The sequence below is a fragment of the Pyrus communis genome, chromosome 6 (genome assembly GCF_963583255.1).
Source record: "Pyrus communis chromosome 6, drPyrComm1.1, whole genome shotgun sequence".
Classification (NCBI taxonomy): Eukaryota; Viridiplantae; Streptophyta; class Magnoliopsida; order Rosales; family Rosaceae; genus Pyrus; species Pyrus communis.
Genome location: NC_084808.1, coordinates 27,960,108 through 27,983,145, shown reverse-complemented (window position 1 = coordinate 27,983,145; position 23,038 = coordinate 27,960,108). Strand labels below are relative to the sequence as shown.

Below are 23,038 nucleotides of genomic sequence, written 5' to 3'. Positions count from 1 at the left end.
ATTATTTACCCAAAGTTCTGAGATTCATAACTTTTCTGCAAAAGCATATAATATAATCATGAGGACGGTCCAATATACATCTTCTCTTCTCTATTCTCTGCTGATTCTGCCATTTTTCGTTCAAATTCAAGCACAAACCAACTGTTCGTCTTCATGCGGAGAAATAAAAAACATCAGCTACCCTTTTCGCCTCAAGGGCGATCCATCCGGCTGCGGCGACTCCGGTTACGAGCTCTCTTGCGTCGATAACAAACCCATCCTAGAGATTTTCCCCGGGAAATACTACGTGCGCAACATTTCCTACTATGATCACACACTCCGTTTGGTCGACGTCAACCTCGCCAATGGAACCTGCGGCCTTCCGTCTGGTCCTGTCGAAACAACGAACGGGTTTGTCCGGGATGCTCGATTCATGGGATATGGGTGGAACCCAGGAAGTCGTTTCCGGTTCGTCAAGTGCTCAACAAACATCAGCAGCGTGCCGGAAGCTGCTAATCACACAGTGGTTCCTTGCCTGACAAGAAACGGGACTTACGTCTATGCTGTTTATGATGGCGATTACTCGTATTATGAGCCTCAAAAACCATGCTCTGTCATTTCGTTGGCTCCTGTCGATCTTCGTAAAGATGCTACGAAGTTCAATTCTTATGAGGCCATCATGGAACTATTGAAAGCTGGCTTTGAAGTTGGATGGTCAGTTAAATGCAGAGATTGCTCTTTGGCTGGTAAACAATGCGTAGTAAAATCAATGGATAAGCCACTCACCTATATCTGTCAAAAAGGTCAGTTCCTATATTGCGTTTTAAGTTGTTTATTCATCTGTTAAATTTTCTAAAATTCTTCAACACATATTTAACCGTTAAATTATGCAATTTGCTTCATGATTATGTTTTCGTTTTCTCTAATGTTACACTTTTTTTTTTTTTTGAAATGCAGAGTACAAAGAATTGACGAGAGATGAAGGAAACTGGATAATTGCTGCAATCGTTGTGGGAGGTAATATTACCGTCGCATTTGTACAAACATTGACAAACTTGTTATTTTCTTTCAATTTTTCGATCTCGTTCCGAGTTGCAGCTGATAGAAATCTTGTTTCTACATTTTCAGGTCTGATTGCTCTGGGAATTATCATTGGTATAATTGTATTTGTCATCCGAAGATGTCGGAGAAGACGAAATGCAGCTGATAACACGAACAAGAATCCGCAGAATCGAATTAGTGCTTGAGCCAACAGTCCAACAATTCTTGGATACGTGAATTCCATGAAAAAAAAATTATTTCCTTTTTTCTTTTTTGTAAGTCAGTTAAAAGAAATTAACTCGATTTTTTCCTTCTTTCTATTTGGATGTATAATTCAGTTAAAATACTGTGTGTTCAATACTACGTGAATTACATCACTTATTACGGATAAATTGTAAAAACACGATTAACATAATGTTTTGATTGACATTTTTGCTAACACATGAAATATCTCAAAGGGAAATGTTATTGACACTTCAAAAATCTCATTCTACACTTTTCATAAGTGTATTTTTCTTTCCTAATATAGAAAGTTTGAAGTATAGAATAAAATTTTTAATGTGCTAATAACAATTCCCTATCTCAAATTCCTTTATAAAGTTATCACGTAAAACAACACAGCCAACACAACCTACACGAAATGTAACGAGCGAAATGTTTTACATGCCCATGTGTACATACCACATAAACAACACAATTGACAACAAAAGGTTTGAACATGGAAGTCTACAACATAACGCCTGTCATGTCAATCATGTTGATTATGTACTTTTTTTTCTTTTTAGAAAAAAGAATCAGTCGATGGCTTTGATACGGTATGTCAATCATGTTGATTGTTTATTTTTTTTTTCTTTTTAGAAAAAAGAATCAGTCGATGGCTTTGATACGGTATGTCAATCATGTTGATTGTGTATTTTTTTTTTCTTTTTAGAAAAAAGAATCAATCGATGGCTTTGATACGGTATGTCAATCATGTTGATTGTTTTTTTTTTCTTTTTAGAAAAAAGAATCAGTCGATGGCTTTGATACGGTATGTCAATCATGTTGATTGTGTATTTTTTTTGGAGGTGTTATTGACATTCTAAAAATTTCATTCTACATTCCTTACAAGTGTATTTTTCTTTCTAAATATAAAAAGTTTGGAGTGTAAAATGGAATTTTTTAAGTGCCAATAATATTTTTTTTTTTTTTAAAAGAGATTAATTAGTGATTTTACCACGATCGTCTACTATTCCAAGAGCTAGAAGTATTTCAACCTCTTCTTGAGAACCATAATGTGATTCGTTATCATCAAAAATCAAACCCAGATATACCGGTAAAATACAAGTCACTTCATGTCAATTACTGAGCCACCAGTAGTAGTTACGTTGATTGTATAGTTTAAAGCGAGACATGAGACCATTTGAAGCATTAAACTTGTGGACTGATTGATTCGAGTCCTTTTCCATTGGGCTGACCCTCTTAATTACATAAAGACTTTTAGACCGTTTGATTTTTCAAACGTTTGTGTCTTTTGCTGATTGGCGAAAAAGAATAGAAGACAGATTGTATGCCCTCATGTGTAGGTGTCATCCTCATCTCTTTCTATTTTGCACGGTCAGTCACGTCAATATTTTATATTAATTTTTTTATACAGATAGTAAGACAAAAAGTAATAAGATTAAAAAATGCTAACGTGACTTAACCGTGACCGCACAAATAGAAGAATATGGAAATGACATCCAAACAGGAGGACAGACAATCTGCCCCCAAAATAATAAGGAGGGAGAATTGTCTTAAATTCATTATTTTAACACAACGCGTAACCTTTCAAACTCTAGCGTTTTTATAGACGAACAAAGATTGGCTGCCCTCCCATTTCATGTGCCCTCCCGTGCCCTCATATTTTGTGTGATCACGGTTAAGCCACGTCAACATTTAATAAGACAAAAATGAATAATAATATAAAATGTTGATGTGGCTTAACCATGATCACACAAACAAGAGGACACGGAAGGGCACACAATCATTGTCTTTTATAGACGCCTTAAAAGTTCAAAGTTCATAATTCAATTATTAACTAGTGAAGAAACACACAGTGCTAGCAGGGAAACTCTGACTAAATCCCAATATCTCATCCGTTAATTGCAGGGGAACATGTATAAATATTCTTTCAACACTTTCTAACCTCAGCAGCACGAGAGAGTTTATTTGATATAAAATATTTTTTACACCTAGTCAAGAGAACATAAATTTTACCTCTCACAACAAAAGAAAACCAAAATACAAAAAAAAAAAAAAAAAAAAGAGAAGAACATAAACCTTATCCCTTACAAAGCAAAACAAAATGGAAACTTCCAAAAGGATAATGAGAGAATTAAGTTAGGATTTCAACTAACATCTTGTTAATAAGTTTTTCAATTTCAAAATCGTCATATGCTAATATTTGGATATTTTAAAAGGAATTTTAACGAAAAACTTCCTCACTTTAACGAAAAATCATATTTTTACACTAAAAAAATCAATCATGATACAATTTATTTTATCCTTTATTTTGTACTTATCATCAAAACTCAAAATTTTCAAACTTTTTTCATTAGTTTTTTTTTTATTTTAAAATAAGGCGGCTAGAATATTTGATAATATAAAAGTTTGTGATGGTATAATGTCATCTAATTAATTAATTCGTGAAATGTTGAAAATTCAGTAGGATTCAGGTTCAGAGATACAGACAAAGAGAAGCACAAAACGAAAAATGAAACCTTTGGGAGGCCTAGAGATCATTCTTTCAAGCCTTCTGTGTCTGCTCCTTCTCTTAGCTCTCATCAAGATCCTTCACAAACTATGGTGGTCTCCCATTCGACTACAGAATCTGGTGGCTATGCAGGGAATCAAAGGCCCTTCTTACCGATTCGTCCATGGAAACACCAAAGAGATCTCCAGCATGCAAGAGGAAGCCATGAGCAGGCCCAAAAGCTTATCACATGACATATTTTCTCGAGTTCAACCTCACATCCACTTGTGGACCAAGACATATGGTAAACGAACTTTTACCCGTTGATAGTTTTTAAATCTTTGTTCTAATCAAAACTTTTATCTGTTGAGTTAACGGAAGACTTAACGCAAAACCGTGTATAATGGCATTCTAGATTCATGCTGCCGATCCCACTTAGTGTGGGATAAAGCTTGTTGGTTGTTGCTGTTGTAATCTAAATTTATTTCGTCTTTGGCAACAGGAGCAAATTTTCTTCAATGGTATGGTTCTCAAGCCCAGTTGGTCATCACAGAGCCAGAACTGTGCAAAGAGATACTTACTAACAAAGATAGAGCTTATCCCAAAAGCGAGCCGAAAAGCTTTCTGAGAAGGCTATTAGGAGATGGACTTGTGGTAAGTGATGGTGAAAAATGGGCTAAGATGAGAAAGTTAGCCAACTATGCCTTCCACGGAGAGATCTTAAAGGTAATATTACTTATATATATGGATTAAATTAGTTAGTCAAAGGCAGTGTGCCCTTCTCTTGCACTTGATTTTGAATTCTTCTCATCGTACAATAAACTAAGAGCAAATAGGAAACACATATGCTAATTGCTTTTGCTAGGGTATGGCTCCAACAGTGATAGCTAGTGCTGAGACGATGCTAGAAACTTGGAAAGAACACGACGGGCAAGAGATCGATGTGTTTGAAGAATTTAGGTTGTACACCTCAGAAGTGATTTCCAAGACGGCCTTTGGCAGCAGCTACTTCGAAGGGAAGAACATTTTCGAGATTCTGGACAAGTTAGGTCACTTATCATTCAAAAATGCGTTCAAGCTCAGGTTTCCCGGCATCAGGTAATTACTTCCTTTTAACTAATTCATCATGAATTGGAACATTGCATTACTTAGGTTCTGATGTTTAATCTGTCGTTGATCAATGCTGCAGTATGTTTATTAAATCCAATGATGAGATCGAATCAGCAAAGCTCGAGAAAAGTATACGCGACTCCATCATGGAGATGATCAAGAATAGAGAAAATAAGGCAATGGCTGGAGAAGAAGACAGCTTTGGGAATGATTTTCTTGGGGTACTTTTAAAAGCTCATCAGGACACCGACGAGAGAAAGAGGATTTCGATTGATGAAATTGTTGACGAGTGCAAGACATTTTACTTTGCTGGACAAGAAACCACTAATAGTGCACTTGCTTGGACTGTGTTTCTTCTAGCAATCCATACCGATTGGCAAGAGGATGCAAGAAAGGAGGTGATCCAAATATTTGGGAAACAAAATCCGAATCTTGATGGCATTGCCAAGCTAAAAACTGTAAGAATGTCAACAGCTCAATCAATTTTTGTCTTTGTTATGGCATATAGGTTCTCTCGCACTCAAGGTTATGTGTTCGATTTTTCATTTTCATGCAGATGAGTATGATATTCAACGAGTCGCTAAGGTTATATCCACCGGTAGTTACCATTGAGAGGAAAATTGGAAGGGAAGTTAAGCTGGGAAAACATGTTCTTCCTGCTAATGTTGAAATAACCATTCCATGCTTAGCCCTTCAGCACGAGCCTCAAATTTGGGGAGAAGATGTGCTACTTTTCAAACCGGAGCGATTCTCAGAAGGGGTTGCTAAAGCTACAAAGAACAACATAGCCGCATTCTTACCATGGGGATTGGGACCTCGGAGTTGTGTGGGATCAAATTTTGCAGCCATTGAAACAAAGATTGTTCTGTCGATGATTCTACAACACTTCTCTTTCACACTTTCCCCAGCCTACATCCACTCCCCCTATCGGCTTCTTACAGTTCGGCCGCAACATGGAGTTCAAGTAATGCTACACTCGCTCACATTATGATCAATGTATCAGCACTGCGGTTTAGGTTACAAGTAATCCAAGCGCTGCTTTGAGCTTCAGTTAAAAGGGAAAAATAAGAGTTGCAATGGTAAATAGCCACAATATTTTTCTTTTCCTGTCAGTTTTTGGAGAATGTGGAGATCAAAAGTGATGGCTCATTTGGAACAACATCTGTAAAAGTACTTTTGTTTAGAAGTGCGATTGCTAGAAGTGATTTTACTAAAATATGTTGAAATGTTTACCAAACATCCAAGTGTTCTAACGAAAAAAAAATACTTAAAAATGCCTCTTGAAGAAGCATCTGACGCTTGCCTAAAAAACGCTTTTATATTAGCGGTTAATCCTTCACTGCTGAAAAACTGAAGTCAGTTCTAGCCCAACCATAGTGGGCCTATATAAATTTTCCCGCCGAACCAGGGAAGGTGTGGTCCAGACTCGGGGCACAGACAGATGTTATATTGGCTTTTTGATTCTTTCAATTTTATGAATATTATCAAAGAAAATCCTTTTGACCTTCTTCCTCCTTCCAACAATAATGCGATGCAAAAGTTTAAACTATATCTGGGAAAACAAGATATCTGTAAATAATATATAATAACTTATACAAATGATAATATATATTGATAAACAATTCACGTTTTGGTAAATTGGTAAGTTGGTAACGTCAAAAGCAAGTGATCATTAGACATTACAGACAGCCCCGTGTTTAGACACATTGAAAATTTTCTTTAATTACGGGTTTGTTATTATATTATAATAAACCATGAATACATGAATTATGAAGGTCGGGAACAATGGTCGATTTTTTGCCCCTTATGTATAAGATACATTTTTCTGTTTTTAGAATGGACAAAAATACGCTTCTAGCGATCTCGCAATTTTCGCCCAAGATCTGGATTATCATTATATTTGGTAAAATTACAAAATTTTAGCCAAAACCCGAACTTATTTAAAGTAATCAACGATTAATTATCAAAGTATCAAAGTGCAGAAAAGGGAAAGGGAAAGCATGGAATTTCCATGCTGTCATGCTTTCAGAGAAATCAGATTCTACTTTGAATCAGCATCTAGCTAGAACAAGAGAGACAACACCAGAAACAAAAAGGAAAAGAAGGTTAAAGAGGGAGAGAGACAAAAGATCGAGAAGAAAATTAAAGTTCTTAATTCTTGATAACAAACCAAATTACATGATAGGTGTAAGTGATGCATGCCCAGCAGCTTTACAAACAAACAAGAACAACGTAATTAAACAGACTGGCTACCTCGTATGCATCTCTTACATCCCATGTTTTATAACATTAAGCATGCAAAAAAAAAGAAAAATAAAAAGAGAACTAATCGAGAGCAAATACTTACATATTCAAGCACAAAGAGGCCAAAGTTAAGTAAGTAATAAAAGAAAAATTAAAGACCTAAGTTGTTAAGGTAAACTCGGACCGCTACCCTCAATTCCCCGCAATGCAATAATACCCGCTCTTCCGACTCTGCCCGGCACTTTAGTGCTAGCAGGCTAGAGATTCAGGAGAGCGTGCAATTGCAAAGCCTGTTTTGTATGTTGTTCTTTCGTCACTTTTCATTTATATTTACAGCACAACCCTTCTCCTCCACGCTGCTGCTGCCGCTGCCAACCGGCACCACCTTCACGCACTTCACCCAAGTAGACGAAATCCCACTGGTGGCAGCTGGCCATCATGGTCGATTTTGCTTCGTAAATTGCCAATGAGGTGAAATTTTATGGGTAGCAAGAATGGAGGACTAAAAGAGACTGATGAGTATAGAGCTGAGGGGACATGGTAGGTCGTATATAAAGACGAGACTGTAAGCTTTTTGTTGAAACATGAGTGTCACGGTTTTTTTTATTTTTTTATTTATTTGATAAAATTTAATTTTCGTAAAGTGAGGTTGAAATTCTTGGTCCAAACTGGTTAAGGCATGTTTGTGGGGAATGCAAATAACTCCACTAACTCGGTTTCCAAGGCTCTCGGAATTTTCATATTATTCTGTCATGGGAGAGAAAAAGAAAAAGAGTAACGTCTCAGTATAAACTTTTGGATATTTCACAGTTAATGTTAATGTTATAACTATTATCCTAAAAATATGAGGTGATAAAAAGTTGAGTTTCACTTTTGCAATAATCTTCTTAACTTTTGGATGGGGTTGATTTGTCTGGGTGTGTAAACGTGGTTTGTTTTGCTGCATACAAAAGTTGGGAATAGAATTCTATTCGGATTCTCTTTGTGAGGATTCAGATGATCAATCATTTATGTTTGTTCATTATTTATCGTGCGATAAAATATTATTTTTAAATTTATTATTTAAAATTAAATATAAACAATAATAATAAAACTAGCAGCATGATATATGATAACGATACATAATTGATTAATATTTCAGATCCTAAGAGAATTCAGATTGAATCCTCAACCCAAAAGTTGCAAATTTTCCACAGAGCTCAAGACAAAAAATTAAATAAAATAAACTAAGGGACAACTTTATGGATTTATTACCTTATTATTGTTTAGATAGGGTTAGGGTTTAGGGAGGATGAGGTGAGTGCGTGGTGGTGGGTCATTTGCATGGAACCGTGTGCATGCATGGAACTTCGAAGCGGACAAATGGGCCGGATAAATTTCAGCCGAATCCGACCTGTCTGTCGAAGTAAAAGGCTGGATGATTTAGAGCAATAAAACACCGTCAGTTTAAAACATGTATTTAACGTTAATTATATAAGAAAACTAACGTTTTTAAAAATTTTAGTTTTTAATCAAAATAACAAAATAAAGGTATAAGTAAATAATATCATAAGTAACTTTTCAAGCTAAAAATATCTTTAACGTTAAAAATGAATAATATCAGAAGTTTTTTATTAAGATTTTCTAATTATATTCATCAAGATAAATGAAGCTAATTAAGAATGAAATAATAATAAACAAGGGAAGGAAAAGAAAGGGTTCCCAACTTAAGCAACGTTAAGATGATCCTTTCTGTAGAGTTAGCATGCATATTCCTACCCCCATCATCAAACCGTATCACACACACACACATATATAAATAAATAAATATATATATATATATATATATATATATATATATATATATATATATATATATATTCGTTTTGCCCATGCACGTTTGATGCTTCAAACTTTATAGCTAAATCATTATATTTTCAATTTCAGCGGGTTTAATGATATAGACCTTTTCTAATCAAATGTCCTAGGTTTTCCGAATGAGGTATAAATGTCTTTTCACACTATGCATTTTTCTCACTGCTCACAAGTAATGGTAATACTCATCACTCTACTTAGTATTACTAAATGAGTTTAAATTTTAAGATTTATGTCTATCCATTACACAAAAATCTCACAACTCTTGAAAAATTAAACTTTTCCAACGTTAATAAATACGGTGGTAAAAACTACCATCACTCAAGGGTGGTGAGCAAATAGATATCCATAAAAATATCTTCCAATTAGTGATGGTTTGTATGGGTGCAACTTGGGTTGGATCAACTCGAATCCACCATGCCTAACTCGATTTCAAATCCGACCGGAAGGTTAAAATATAAAATAAATAAATAAACTCGCCCAAACCCAACCAGATCTCAACCCAATAATTTTTGAGTTGGGTTGGGATGATGCATTGTATGCCCATGTGTTTGGCCCCAAAATATTGGTGTGGGCCAAGTTAGGAGTTGTTCTCGACCCGGCAGTATGTTTCTAGAATCATCATGGGCTGCTTGGTTAAGATCGGCCGAGTTCAAGTATGAGGCAGATTGATGGGGTGAGTCGAATCCTAGTATAATAAGGAGTCTCAATGGAATGAGGATGCTGAGATCTGAGAAGTGAATGTGGCCGGATAAAGAGGTTGGTTCAAAGTCCTAATAGAGGAAGGATTGGCCGAGATCTGGTTAGATTAGGATGAAGAATCCTAATATGAGTGTAGTTCGGGTTCGGTCATATCGAGTATGGATGTTATAAATACAGAGTCGTAGGCAACATTTCAAGCCTCTCGAATTCAACACACAAACTGCACTGTGCAAACCCTCGCTCTACGCGAAACCTCTCAAACATCTTGAGATTTTTTATTTTCTTTTTCGCCAACACAACTTCAGTTTGGATAAACAGCACTGTGAAGGCAACCGGCGACATCTTCAGTTTGGATAAACAGTACTGTTGCCGTAAAATCAGCCGACCCCGGAGCACCTTCAGTTTGAATAAATAACACTACGTCGAGGCCGATTGGTTACCTATCCAAGTCTCAGCCAAGAAGGATTTTCGAGTTCTTGTTGGCAGAGGTTATCTCATTAGCCTTCTCGTCGAAGTAAGGTGTTACAGATTATTGGGCTCGGCACATTGAAAACCGAGTTGTTTATGATTGGATATTCACAAGTAAGTTTTAGAGTTCGGCATTCTGACGGCCTAATGACGTTCACTATCAAGACATACATCTTTTTTGAGTACTTGTGTCCGTATAGTTTGATGCCAATTCTGCGTGCTTATACTCTCATAAATATAATCACCGCAACCGAACCCAGCACCGACGATCTGTGAACTTCGTAAGACTAGCAGCCTTGTCTTCAGACTCTCGAACCCAAAGGCCGAAAGGTGTTCCTTCCTCGGCCGCAGTCGCAAGATCAAGAAGTCAGCAGCGCACTCAACACAACATCAACACATTTTACTCCTCGGCCGACGAGTTGGCAAACCCCGCATCAACCGAATGACGTAGTTAGCTTATTAATTACTCGGTCTGTGCGCCACGTAGGCTTTGTAGTTTTTAGGGTCAACACGATGTCAACCCAATTTGATTTTAGCCCCAATTCGCTCATGCACATATTACCAATCCCACTTCATACTATATGAGTTATATATAAGTTATGGAATGACTATATACTAGAAGTTTATTGTCGGTTTTCATATGGATAATGAATTATAATGTTACTTTTTTATATTTCTTTTGGTTGAAGCTTTGTATACGTCATGTAGTTTAATTTCAACTTTGCATTGTTGAAATATAGTCTCCAAGTTGGTTGTTTAACTTTTGTGTACATGACGATGTGTACATGGAACTTTAATTAACTAATATTGATGTTGTTTGGTTTGAAATTTGAAAAGTTATGCTTATAAGATTGAACATAATAAAGTTGGTTGAACCCAAACCTAAACGCAATCCGAATAAGTCTGAACTCAACTCAAATTTGAATTGTGAAGGTTGGATTAAGATTGTGTTGACGATCGATCCAACCTGCCAATCCACGGAGTTACCCCCCTAATGGTTTGTCAAAGGCTGATCGTGTAAGTGGTTTGAACAAATGCTTGCATTATTAGATCAGTTGATTACCTTAATGCAGACAGAAGCGAACATTTGAGTTTGGCTTATACAATGGGGTAATTTAAGTAAACCAACCGACAAAGAAAATGGATACACGCGGACATGATAAAGCAAAAGTCTATAAAGACGAAACATTAGTCAGCGCTCAGATTCTCTTTCTTTTTATAAATTTTTAACTATGACAGAAATACAAGTGGTACATTACGTGTTTATATAAGTGATGAAAACTTTTACTTTTTAAGTTATTAATCTTTTAACACATAAATCTCATTATTTATATAATAATACATTATATACCACATCATATGACGATCATACTGAAAAATATTTCATCTCTTTCACTTTGCCTATTATTTCCTCTATTAATTGTATAAAACAAATATTTCGTATTTTGAATTGTCAAGGAACAGGTGGATAAGTTGGTGGAAGTTGATATTGATTAAACGACTTGTGTTTTGACAACAAATATGTCTGGTAATTGTCGTGAAAGTTGACAATATGATCCATCATGGAGCAATAGTAGATGGGACCCATTACGCATTAGGGTTGGGGGGCCCAGCTCCTACTCGTAGAATTTGTGGCCTAGCATTTTTTTATGCTCTGCCTCACTGAGTGGCCTCCTATAGTCCTACTACATCTGGGCCGTCAAAATACATTTAAAAGTTGATCATCGTCATTAATTAAATTATTAAACAACACCATGTTTTACGTCTTGATTACGTCATTTTTACATCAATTGAACACTGATAACCTCTAAAAAATTTATTGTGAATGTAATTATGGTATTTACTCACACAAAATTAATCACATTGTCGATCAATTTACTAAAAGTATAACTTATAGATAATATGGAGAACGTAACTGTATTAGGAGAAAAGAGAGTTGATCAAGAATTTAGTTAATTTTCTGCATCTAAACACCGTACATATATTCAACACCCACTACACGAAATTCATGTTTAAGATTTCAGATTTAAGTTGCAAGGCAAATGAATAATGTGAATATGATTATAAGAGAAATGCTAGTAGTACTATCTCAAAAGTTAAACTCTCTATAGATTTTTTGTAATATTTATAACACAACGTTTTATAATGTTGGCACGAGATTTAAAGTTAACTTTGACAAAGAATTCATAAAGAGTCGCCGTTCTGAGAGAATCCCTTAGCATTCCTCCGTCTATATTTAAGGAAGTAAAACGCTAAGGAGACTCTCTTAAGTAAAGTCGGATTCTTCATGGAGTCTCTGCCACCTCATATTTTTTACATAATATTTTATATTATTAGCACGTGAATTGTGCAAAATATATGAAGTGCAGAAGAATCGCAATTTTGAGAAAGTATTCTTAACAGAAAACTAGATAACAAATTAAGATTATCCATCAACATCCCGAGTCCCAACCCCAATTTCAGGATTCAACATCATTCCAACCAGAAAAGGGAGGAGAGAAAGCAAGCAACATCCATAAGGAGTTAATAAAAGGAAGTGTTATCGATATTTTAAAAATCTCACATTTTACACTAATCACAAGTGTATTTTTCTTTCCAAATATAAAAAAATTTAAAGTGTAAAATAAGATTTTTGAAGTGCTAATAACAATTCCCTTAATAAAAAAATAAAATAAAATTACAATCATTGGATACTCGAGATATATCGAGTTGCCGTCGTCCTCGTGAAGAAAAACCAATAAAGCGCCATGTGTCCCTTGACTGTCCAGTGATTGGTGGACAGGAAGCGGCGCGTGAGGCCTCGGTAGTCCATTTCATCTAGCACGGCGTTGGTTTCCACTCCCCAATCCCCCGATTTAGCTGTTTCCGGTCAAATACGGCGCCATATTGGACCAGAAAGCAGCGTCCAACCGAGCCAACACCCACGCTTCCGCATTGGATCCCTCGTAGGCTCATAGATCAAGGGCATGTAAAAGCCAAAATAAACAAAGGAAAAAGAGTTACTTTTCTTCTTTTTTTAACTATGGTTAATGGATGCCACGTAACACTGCCCATCAAAAACTCAACGGTGATAATGCATGTGTCTTTTTGTACTAATTTGTGCGTTAAATATTGTGACACGTTTTATAATTATTTTTTGTTATAGTAATAAATTAAGTATCAATTTAATTTAGAGAGTTTTAACGAAATCTCATGTTTTCATCTTTTATTGATACTATTTAATACATTTTTTATTTATCATTTTTCATTAAAATTAAAGTTTTTTTTTTTAACTTTTTATTAGTTTTCCTTTTAATTTAATGTAAAAACTTGATTGTTGTCACATTATTTCTTGCACAAATTCAATGTAAAATTTTGATGTGTCTAATATTATTCAATGAATTAGAGTATTTTTGTTATTTTAATTCATACTTAATAGAAATTTTTTTATGAAATGATCCAAATAAATGATAATGGACAAATTCAGTCACCACTTTTATTAATTTCAAATATCAAGATCAAAGTACGGAATTATATCTATCTCATAAACTATTTTAGCTAAAATACTGTTTATCAATGTGTAGTGGTTAAGAAGAGAGATTGACCAAAATTAAAATTTAAAGGACAAGTAACAATAAACTGTAAGTTCTTGATGTGTTTTTGTAAGATTTGGATGAAGTCTCTTTCTCATGCATCATCATATCATGTAGTAAAATATAAATGTTTTAATATTTTAATAGAACTGGATTCAATTATACATGCAATATTAGCATTTTCTATGAATTTATCATCTTGGATTCTTAGGCTTGGAAGAATGATTGGCTTGATTATAAATCCCATCTTAAAAATATATTTACTTTACTTGGCCTTCCCCTTTCTTTTGTGGGGCCATATATGTATTCGTTTGTCTTGTCTTGGATTGAATTGTCATCTTTGATATGATGTATCATTGGAGGATACTCGAACATGAGTCGCATCAAGTGTCATAATAAAATTGATAGCATTTTTAATTTTTAGTCGTAAATTAATTGTATTATAACATTTATTTATCTTTGAAACAAAAATATAATTGGATAGTAACGGGACCAATTTGTGTGAAATTAGTTCACTGCCATTGTGTGGTTTTATCTAGAACATGATGTAACACTAAGTATTGGTTTGAAACTGATGTGCTTTTATAAAAAGTGAGTATAAAAAAAAAAACTGAGTTCAAAAACATGTTTGGTAAAAACTTAAAAACAACTTATTTTCATAGGTTTTGGTGAAAAGAAAGCTGAAAATGTGAAGTAGTAAAAATGAGTTTATTTTCACAGCACACTAAAAACAATTTTTTTTTTTTCAAAACACAACAATACCAAACCAGCCCTAACCTATTTCCATATAAGTCATACTTCAAGCTAATTGGCACCGCTCAAAACCCTTGGTCCAAGGATTGTCTGCCCTTCCACTTCCGGTGCCCTTCTGTACCATCCTGTTTGTATGGTCACGGTTAAGCCACGTCAACATTTTATATTACTATTCATTTTTGTCTTATTATCTCTATAAAAAAAATATAAAATATTGATGTGACTTAACTGTAACCACACAAAACGGAAAAACACCAAAAATAGGAGGACAGACAATCCTTGTTCGGTCTTTGGATTCGTATAAACTCACCTAGCAACCAGTAATTAGTTTTTCTCCGGAAAATAAGAAATGATTTCAGAAAGCCTTAAAATAACAAATAATAAAATTAGAGGGTAAAAAAAAAAAAAAAAAAAAAAAGGGTATGAAACAAGTAATTATGAAACGCGAAGAATATTTGTAAAGCTATAAAAGTTCAAGATGAACATTTAAATCTGAGAACTAGCTCATAGTAGGGATGACAATTCTAACCGTTAAACCCGATAATCGTGGATAATTGCCTGAATGGATTGGATTTGGATATGAAAATTCGGGTATGGTTTGGATATGGGGAAAAACCGTTAACTTTATTCGATTATGGTTTTGGATATGGTTATAGAGGTACCTAATCCATATCCGTACCCGAATCCGATCGGAATATTATATATATATATATTTGATATATATTATATTTTATTCAATTATGCCTTTTGAAGTCTTGGAATCATGCCCACAACGTATTCAATTATTCCTATCCCTATAGTACTATTTCATTATATATGCATCAAACCCTATACTATCTTTATTATGCACTAAACATCATACATGGGGCATACCAACAACCTTATCAATTCAATACTCTTATTGTTATATTCAACCCAATTAATTCATTGAATCATTTTATATATCAATTATCAAATGTTCCAAGGTTATCATATTCATCTCTCTTCAAAAGTCTCATTGTCAAGAAATTGGTGCATGTTGTAAGCTCAATAGGTAATCTTTCATTCTTTTTCATGTTATTTGATTCATGCAAATTATCAATTAGCGTCAGTTTTTCAGTTTATTACATATGTTATGAGCCCATAGAATTATGCAAAATTAAATCAATAATTGTCTTCTTGTTTGTTGTCATATATTTAGTTTACATGTTTTATCTTCCCTTCATATTTGTTTATGTCCTCTTTTTCTTTTTTATTGGACCAATTTATCATATTGGCTTATCATGAACAACTTCAAATATATATTGTTATGTTTTTTGTAATTGGATGTGGCTATTTAATGGCAAAATTAGTATATACTAAAATTTATAGTGTGTCAATTGGATGAATATAATTTTTTTAATTTTTTTTTTACGAAGATGGATATAACCGATAACCTATTGAAAATCCGTTACCCGGTGGATATGGTTATGGATAATCCCCGATGATTATTTTGCGGTTATGGGTATGGTTAATTTTTATGGTTATGGGGATGAATATAACATTTCTGTCCCCAAACCGAACAGTTGCCATCCCTAGCTCATAGTCACCTATAGCATTTCAGCACGCAAGTTGTTGATGGAACAAGTAGGAAAAGATACAAAAAGAGGGAAAAGGATCTTGTCGGATCTTTTTTTTGGGGATCTTGAGAATTTAGTGATAGTGATCATTAATCGTACATAGTACGATCATAAATTATTTCACAATTTAAAATTTAAAATTAAATATAAGTAGTATCTAATGAAAACTGATACAATGGATGATTATCATCATGGAATTCTCAAGATTCTCAGAAAAAAAGATTAGGCGACAATCCTTTTCGCAAAAAGAGATAAAAAGACAAGAAATCACCAGCTTTAGTGATTTCAGAGAGAGGAGAAAACCCTATTATATCAGAAATTTAAAATATTAGGATTTTCCTTCTCTTTTTTTTTTTTTGGATAAAAACTAATGAAAATGATTTAAAAACATTAAGTTTTAATTATAAATATAAAATAAAAGGTAAAATAAATAATACTATAATTAACTTTTTAGTATAAAGATATGATATTTCGTTAAAATGAATAATACTGAAAACTTTTTGTTAAAGTTCTATTTTTCTATCCTACCAAAGCCGATAACTTCCTGTCATTTCTATTTCCCCCCCCCCCCCCCCCCTTACTCCTTGCTCTGTACTACTTTCCCTCACACAACCGGTCTAATTATTGATAGAACAAGCTAAAGCAGGAAAAGTTAAGGAAAGTGACGAAAAGGCATGAAATCATTGGCCTCGATGGTTTTCGGAAGAGGAGAATAACCCATTATATCGTAAATAGTAAGTTTCCTCTTCTTCTTAACCCACACAAGCCGATAACTCCATGCCATTTCTGTCTTTCCCCTTACTCCTTTCTCTCTATTTTACTACCCACTTTTTTTCTAGAGTAATTCTATTCATAATATGTTTTTATACCATATTTCTATACAACCTTAGGTGACATCTGATGTGAACAGCCACATCGTTTAAAAAATACGGTACAAAAATATGGTATGAATAACATTACTTTTTTCCTAAGCATGAAAAGTTAGTGAAAGAGACGGAAGGGCAAGAAGTCATTGGCCTGAGTGGTTACGGAGAGGAGGAGGAGAGACATGGAGTTATTTGGTTTAGTGAATTGAGAAGAAAAAACAATCCATGTTTCTCCATCATTTTCCCCACTATATATGTTTAAAAGCAATGAGGGTCGCATTTAGTGTATTTGAACGTATTTGAATGCATGCATTCAAATACACTAAATGCGACCTTCATTGCTTTTGAATTCAAGATCAAAATCTCACCCACCCTCTGCCTGGGAAGATTGTGGGAGATGTGGAGTCTCGACTCTTCTCTCTTACTAATTTACCAGAGCCTGGGCTTTCTGTTTTAAAAATAACAAAACATAGGCCCATATACTGTTGGTATTAGGGAGAAGCAGACTATATTTCTCTCTTTTTTTATGGAAATAAAATCATTTAGTACTATATAAAATATTTTCCAGGTATGATTTTTAATGGTCAAATGGTTTTGGCCATTTGTTATCGAACGTTTTTGACATAAGGCTATCGATCCCCCTTCTTCTTTTGGGTCCCGCCCTCCGGACCTGGTTTTATATGGCGTTTTCTTTACGTTCTACTTGATATGATTCGAAAATGTTTCTCATTTTTGTGCTCGATTGACAAAAGAAAAAAAGAAAACAAAAGTAAATGGGTAAAACGCAACACGATACGACACCACATATTGTCAATTTTATAACTAGGCATGATAACATGTTCATTTGACTTAAGCAGAATCTCACCTAACAATATGACGAGTCATATTGTTAGCTATGAAGATTTTATGAAATCCACTGTCTGCTAAAGCCCATAATCTCATGGAATTGGAAATTTTTTAGGGCTAAACTGCCAATTTGCCCATTGAACTATCACTCAACTTTCGATTTTTCCCTTGAACTTTTTAATTGGAAAATTACGGACTTAAACTAATTTTTTTGGCCAATTTCCCCCTACCGTTAGTTTTTCATCGATTTTATCCAAATTAACGTTAACTCTTATCATGTGCACACTACGTAACTCTCCTTTGTGGACAAAAGTGTCACTTTACTAGACCTTTAGACACAAAAGTTATAGAATCACACATATTTGCATAGGTTTATATTTTAGAAATCTAAGGTTTTTAATTATTTTAAATAATGAAGCTACCAAACTACCCACACTTGTTATACACATGCTTCCATTTAACAGAAATTTGGATGGAATGAATGAAGATTAACAGCAGGGGTAAATCGGCCAAAAAAATTAGTTTAAGTCCTTAATTTTTCAATTAAAAAGTTCAGGGAGGAAATTGAAAGTAAGGTGATAGTTCACGAGGCATATCGGCAGTTTACTCAAATTTTTAATGTATCCGTAAACTGATGCAAAAATATCAAAAATCATAATATAATTAGTTAACATCTTTTATTTCAAGTTTCTAATTAATTATATTATTACTCTATGCAACCTCACCGAATAACAATAACTAAGGAAAAAAAATGGTTTTGCGGTGTGGTGGAGGATCTTTTAGGGTCAAATTCAATGTCAATTTCACTCACAAATAAGTAGTTTTATTATAAATAAATAAAAAAAAAATTAATGAAAATATTTAGAAAACTTTGAGTTTTAACGATAATGATAAAATAAAAGATAAAATTAATAGTAAAATGATTGACTTTTTAGTATAAAAATATATTTTTTCGTTAAAACTTCGTAAAAATAAAAAGAAAATAGTCAAGGCAGACACAAGCCAAACTTTACACTTACCATTACAAAGGTTAACTTATTTAAAATGGTAATGTAGAAGCTTTACATCGTCACAATAATATTAAACAATGTGGAATCATAACTTACAAGGACATCAGCGACTTGATTACTTTCTTTAAAAACGTGAGAAGACTGAAAATGCATTTGGGACTTGATTTGCAAGGTTATCGTGTTATTGCACATTTTTTTTGTTTTTTATGCTGAAAATACTGTTCAGTATATTAAAATGTCGTAACATTAGTAATTGAAAATTTAGAAAATATTGAATCACTTAAATTATTGTATCAAATCACTTTTCACATCAGTATTTCACTTTCACTTGCCCTGCCTGTTTTCAAAAGGTTGCAGACAAATTCATTGGAATTGCCACAGACAGGCGTGCTTTGTACGCCACCAGACTTTTTTTTTTATATTTCATTGGCCTTTTGACCTTTCCTGAGTCCGAAGATATTTGATTCGAATTCTTGAATTCTTTTGATTCCCAAAACAAAACGTAATACGAAATGGAATAGGATCCTTTTTGTGTAGATCCAAAAAATCAAATCGTGTTCGTTAATTCCGCATCTTCTTATTAAAAGTTATTTTAAAATTTTAATTTAAAATTAAATATAAATAATACTTAATAAAAATTAATTGCATGATGCGTGAAAAATATATGATTAATTAATTCTCAATTCTTCACAATAACAATCCAGAGAAGACCCTTATCCATACGAAATATTCATTTATCAAAAACATAAAAGGTTCGAGTATAATAAAGAAAATAGTACAAGTGACTTGTACCTTAAGGAATTAGATCTGTTCTGAACTTTAGTGTTCATAACTTAAGAATCAATTCATTAATTGGTGTGAAAAAAATGAAAGTTGTTGATTTTATGTGATGGGCCAAGAAAATGAGTTAATAAGGACAATCAGATTGAATTTATGCGGTCCAGATGAATTGATACTTACACTCTGGACACTAAGATCAAGAGTAGATCCAATTCCGTACCTTAATTAACTAAGAGTATCCACCGTAACATACATCTAAGAGTATTCGCCATCATCTAAATCGTAAAAAATTATTGACCATTAATGAGGACATGTTCATCTTTAAACTATTTATCCTCTCTAATATTTGTTTTCTGTTCAAATCCCCTCTTTGTGCTTCAGTTTCTTTAGTTTATTATAAATTATTGGGTAATACAGAACTACCTTAACTATTAGGTCATTAACAGTTTTATAACTCATCTTTAAAAAGTTTCAATGTCATACCTCATCTATAAATTTGTTACAATTTCATACATTTAGTCAGTTGTCTGTCAATTCCTCTGTTAAAGTACTGACGGTGACATAAGACGGAATCCACTTTATATTAAAAAAATTAATTAAAAAAAAAAAAAAAAAACGAAACTCAAATCCCATCACCCAAAACCCCATCATCTTCATCTTCTCGTCCACCCTCCCCCTTAAAAACCTTCCTTCCAAATCTAGAACCCCAACCCCACCCCCACCTCCCCCACAATCCCTCCTTTCTCTCTTCCGAGCCTCCCACCCACCTCCCTCTCCTCCACTCTCTTCACCTTCCCTCCCATTCAAAAGCTAACAAAAAAAAAAGCGAGTTGAGGTGGTCCGGGGAAGGGTTGGTTGGAGTGTGACGATCTGGACAAACTGGATTCAAATTTGTTTCTGATTTTTTTTTTTTTGGTTAGATTTTGAATGGGAGGGAAGATGAAGAGAGTGGAGGAAAGGGAGGCGGGTGGAAGGCTCGGGAGGAAGAAAGGGGTGGGAGGTTGTGGGGGTGCGGTTCTGGACGGAAGATTTTTTTTTTTTCTTGGGGGGGGGTGGGGGCGTTGTTGATGGAGGGGTTGATGGGATTTGGGTTTTGTTTTTTTTTTTTTTTTTAATAATTAATATATAAAATGGGTCCGCCCATTTAACAGAAGAATTAACAAATAACTGATAGAAGGTATAACATTGCAACAAATTAAAAAATAAGCTATAACATTTAAATTTTTTAAAAATGAGGTATGAAACTGTTAATGATCAAAATAGTGAAAGTGGTTATGTGTAATTTACCTTAAATTATTTTAATCACATAGTATTAAGATGTAATAGTATTCTTCTTTATTTATTGGAAATAAGAGATTTAGGTTCGATAATCTTCAAAACTAAACTAAAATTATATTATTACTAGTTAATCATAAAACTTAGCTAACTATCTACTTAATTAATGTATATAATATCATTTTGTTAAAATCAAAAAATATAATTATCCTATCAGCCCCCAGTTCCAACCAGAAAAGTCTTTTAATTTATTTGATCTTCAAGCAAAATGGTCTTTGCTTCTTGCTGTATCTGCACTAGATGGACTTACTAATTAATTACTAACTGGAATTAAATTATATAACAAAACAGTTCAAATGACTCCTCGTATTGCCAATTGAATTTGATAACAGAACCTCAACTTTATTCATCGTATCAGATTGATCAGGAAGCTGCAAACGTCTTGTAGATTTCTTGGAAAGAGATTCAACACAAATTTTTTAGCATAAGATAATTGGAGAACGTAACACAGAAATATAATTAAGAAGCTGCACAGAGACTAAATTCTCACTGATAAGTTACCATACCTTCCAGCTTTTAAATTAATAGATAAATTAGAAAATTGTAAACAAGGCATAAGATCAGAAAATGGGCAAATTAAAGTAACAATTAACCAAAAACAGAACAAGCAAAAATAGCTTTCTACCAAAAAAACACAGATTAAAATTATTCTGATAAAATTATTATACATTTTATGAAACTCATCTCTTTCGCCTTACTCCGTAAATTATCTCTTTTCGCTCCCGCTTCCTCTCTCAACTTAAAAAAACAAAGAAACGATTTGCTAGTATGTAAGTTAAAATACGCAAGAGGGGAAAGGGAAAGGGAGAAACTTTAGCAAATTGAAGGAATGGGAGGGATAGGAAAGAAATTCTCTCTTGAATTTGGAAAATAGAAGAGAAGTTTCTTCTTTCCTACCCTTCCATTCCAACAACTTCATTAAAGCCTTCCTATCCCACCCGTCTTTCTCACTGGATTTATGTAGATTTTGTTCACCTCCTTCTGTTTATATACGCAGGGAATGGTTGTGAGGAAGAAATGCGAAGCTTCCTTTTTTACCCTTTACCATGCTGCTACCCACCAAACCCTAATCTTTTTATTTTTGAGAGATTATATTCCCATTTCCCACACCTTTTTATTTTTTAATACTCTACACGTCGTTAACACTTAATAAAAAATATTAAAATTTCAAAAAACGTAGAAAAAGTAATTTAAAATGTGAATATAATCTCTTTTATTTTTTTAATGTGAAAATTAACCTTTTCAAATGTCAAGTTCATCTTTTCCAACTTGACTAATAACAAATGTAGATGGCATCGCAATCCTGTTTGTACATTATGGTCTGGTTCGGTTTCCAACTTGATTAGTAACAAAGCGCCACATGGATTGTTAAATTTGAACATCACGTTTAAAATTTGTTATCTCATTTGGAGATACTTTAACGTTATTATTTGATAAATGATGAGTCTCTCAATATATGTACTCATTCTTAAAGTCCTAGTATCATTTTGTTAACAACTAATATTATCTATATTAAGGGGTAGGGAAGTGAGTTAGGCTTTACAATAATCTTTCGAATTCACTTTTGGCAAGAATCGAACTTGTGACCTCTCATTTACCAGTGAAATAAATATTACTAGACTGCAATACCAAGCGGCATCCACTAGTGCGTATATTATATGTATTATTTGCTTAAATCCTAAAGGTATCAAATGTATGCTCATTTTGATCTCTTGAATTTTGAAAATTGTCCAAATATAATCCAAACGGAAAAATTATGTACTTTTGACACTCAATAAGTGTTTAATATTTTAAATACTCATTAGTATGTTACTAGTAGCATATTATATATTTTCATTTGCTTAAGTTTTTATAAGTGTCAAACGCAGGCGGTTCGATTTCATAAATGTAACAATTGGCTTGAAGCCAATAAAAGTTACACTTGTCTGAATAAAGAAAATAAAACGAAAATTTGTTTAAAAATAAAAAAGTTAGGAAATAATAGGTTAGTCATACGGTATATTTACCTACCATATAAGGATTTCCCCTTAGCTTCGGCAATTTTCCAGTGTTCTGAGTGTTGTGATCGGTGAGCCCGTGATTGCATGTCTTCAACGGACATTTCAGGTGCTACGTGGAGCCCCTGGATCTGTCGACGTGATTGGGATCATTAATTAGTAAACCTTTG

At 33.8% G+C, this 23,038-nt stretch overlaps 2 protein-coding genes across 2 annotated transcripts; both read left to right on the top strand.

The window, feature by feature from the left end:
- Positions 1-1,467, top strand: LOC137738450 (LEAF RUST 10 DISEASE-RESISTANCE LOCUS RECEPTOR-LIKE PROTEIN KINASE-like 1.2). The gene is made up of 3 exons (XM_068478083.1): positions 1-782; positions 937-996; positions 1,108-1,467. The coding sequence occupies exons 1-3, from the start codon at positions 59-61 to the stop codon at positions 1,224-1,226; spliced, it is 903 nt and encodes a 300-aa protein (XP_068334184.1). The 5' UTR covers positions 1-58; the 3' UTR covers positions 1,227-1,467.
- Positions 1,468-3,692: 2,225 nt separating this feature from the next.
- Positions 3,693-6,114, top strand: LOC137737871 (cytochrome P450 CYP749A22-like). The gene is made up of 5 exons (XM_068477445.1): positions 3,693-4,037; positions 4,236-4,459; positions 4,599-4,831; positions 4,923-5,301; positions 5,400-6,114. Exons 1-5 carry the CDS (start codon positions 3,755-3,757, stop codon positions 5,832-5,834), a joined length of 1,554 nt encoding a protein of 517 aa, XP_068333546.1. The 5' UTR covers positions 3,693-3,754; the 3' UTR covers positions 5,835-6,114.
- Positions 6,115-23,038: the final 16,924 nt, after the last annotated feature.

Excerpts from the sequence above, each read along its gene's own strand:
- LOC137737871 (XM_068477445.1), top strand. The coding sequence starts at position 3,755 with ATGAAACCTTTGGGAGGCCTAGAGATCATTCTTTCAAGCCTTCTGTGT. Across the intron at positions 4,832-4,922 it reads CTCAGGTTTCCCGGCATCAG|TATGTTTATTAAATCCAATG; the intron begins GTAATTACTTCC and ends TCAATGCTGCAG. Across the intron at positions 5,302-5,399 it reads GCATTGCCAAGCTAAAAACT|ATGAGTATGATATTCAACGA; the intron begins GTAAGAATGTCA and ends ATTTTCATGCAG.
- LOC137738450 (XM_068478083.1), top strand. The coding sequence starts at position 59 with ATGAGGACGGTCCAATATACATCTTCTCTTCTCTATTCTCTGCTGATT. Across the intron at positions 783-936 it reads CACCTATATCTGTCAAAAAG|AGTACAAAGAATTGACGAGA; the intron begins GTCAGTTCCTAT and ends TTTGAAATGCAG. Across the intron at positions 997-1,107 it reads TGCTGCAATCGTTGTGGGAG|GTCTGATTGCTCTGGGAATT; the intron begins GTAATATTACCG and ends CTACATTTTCAG.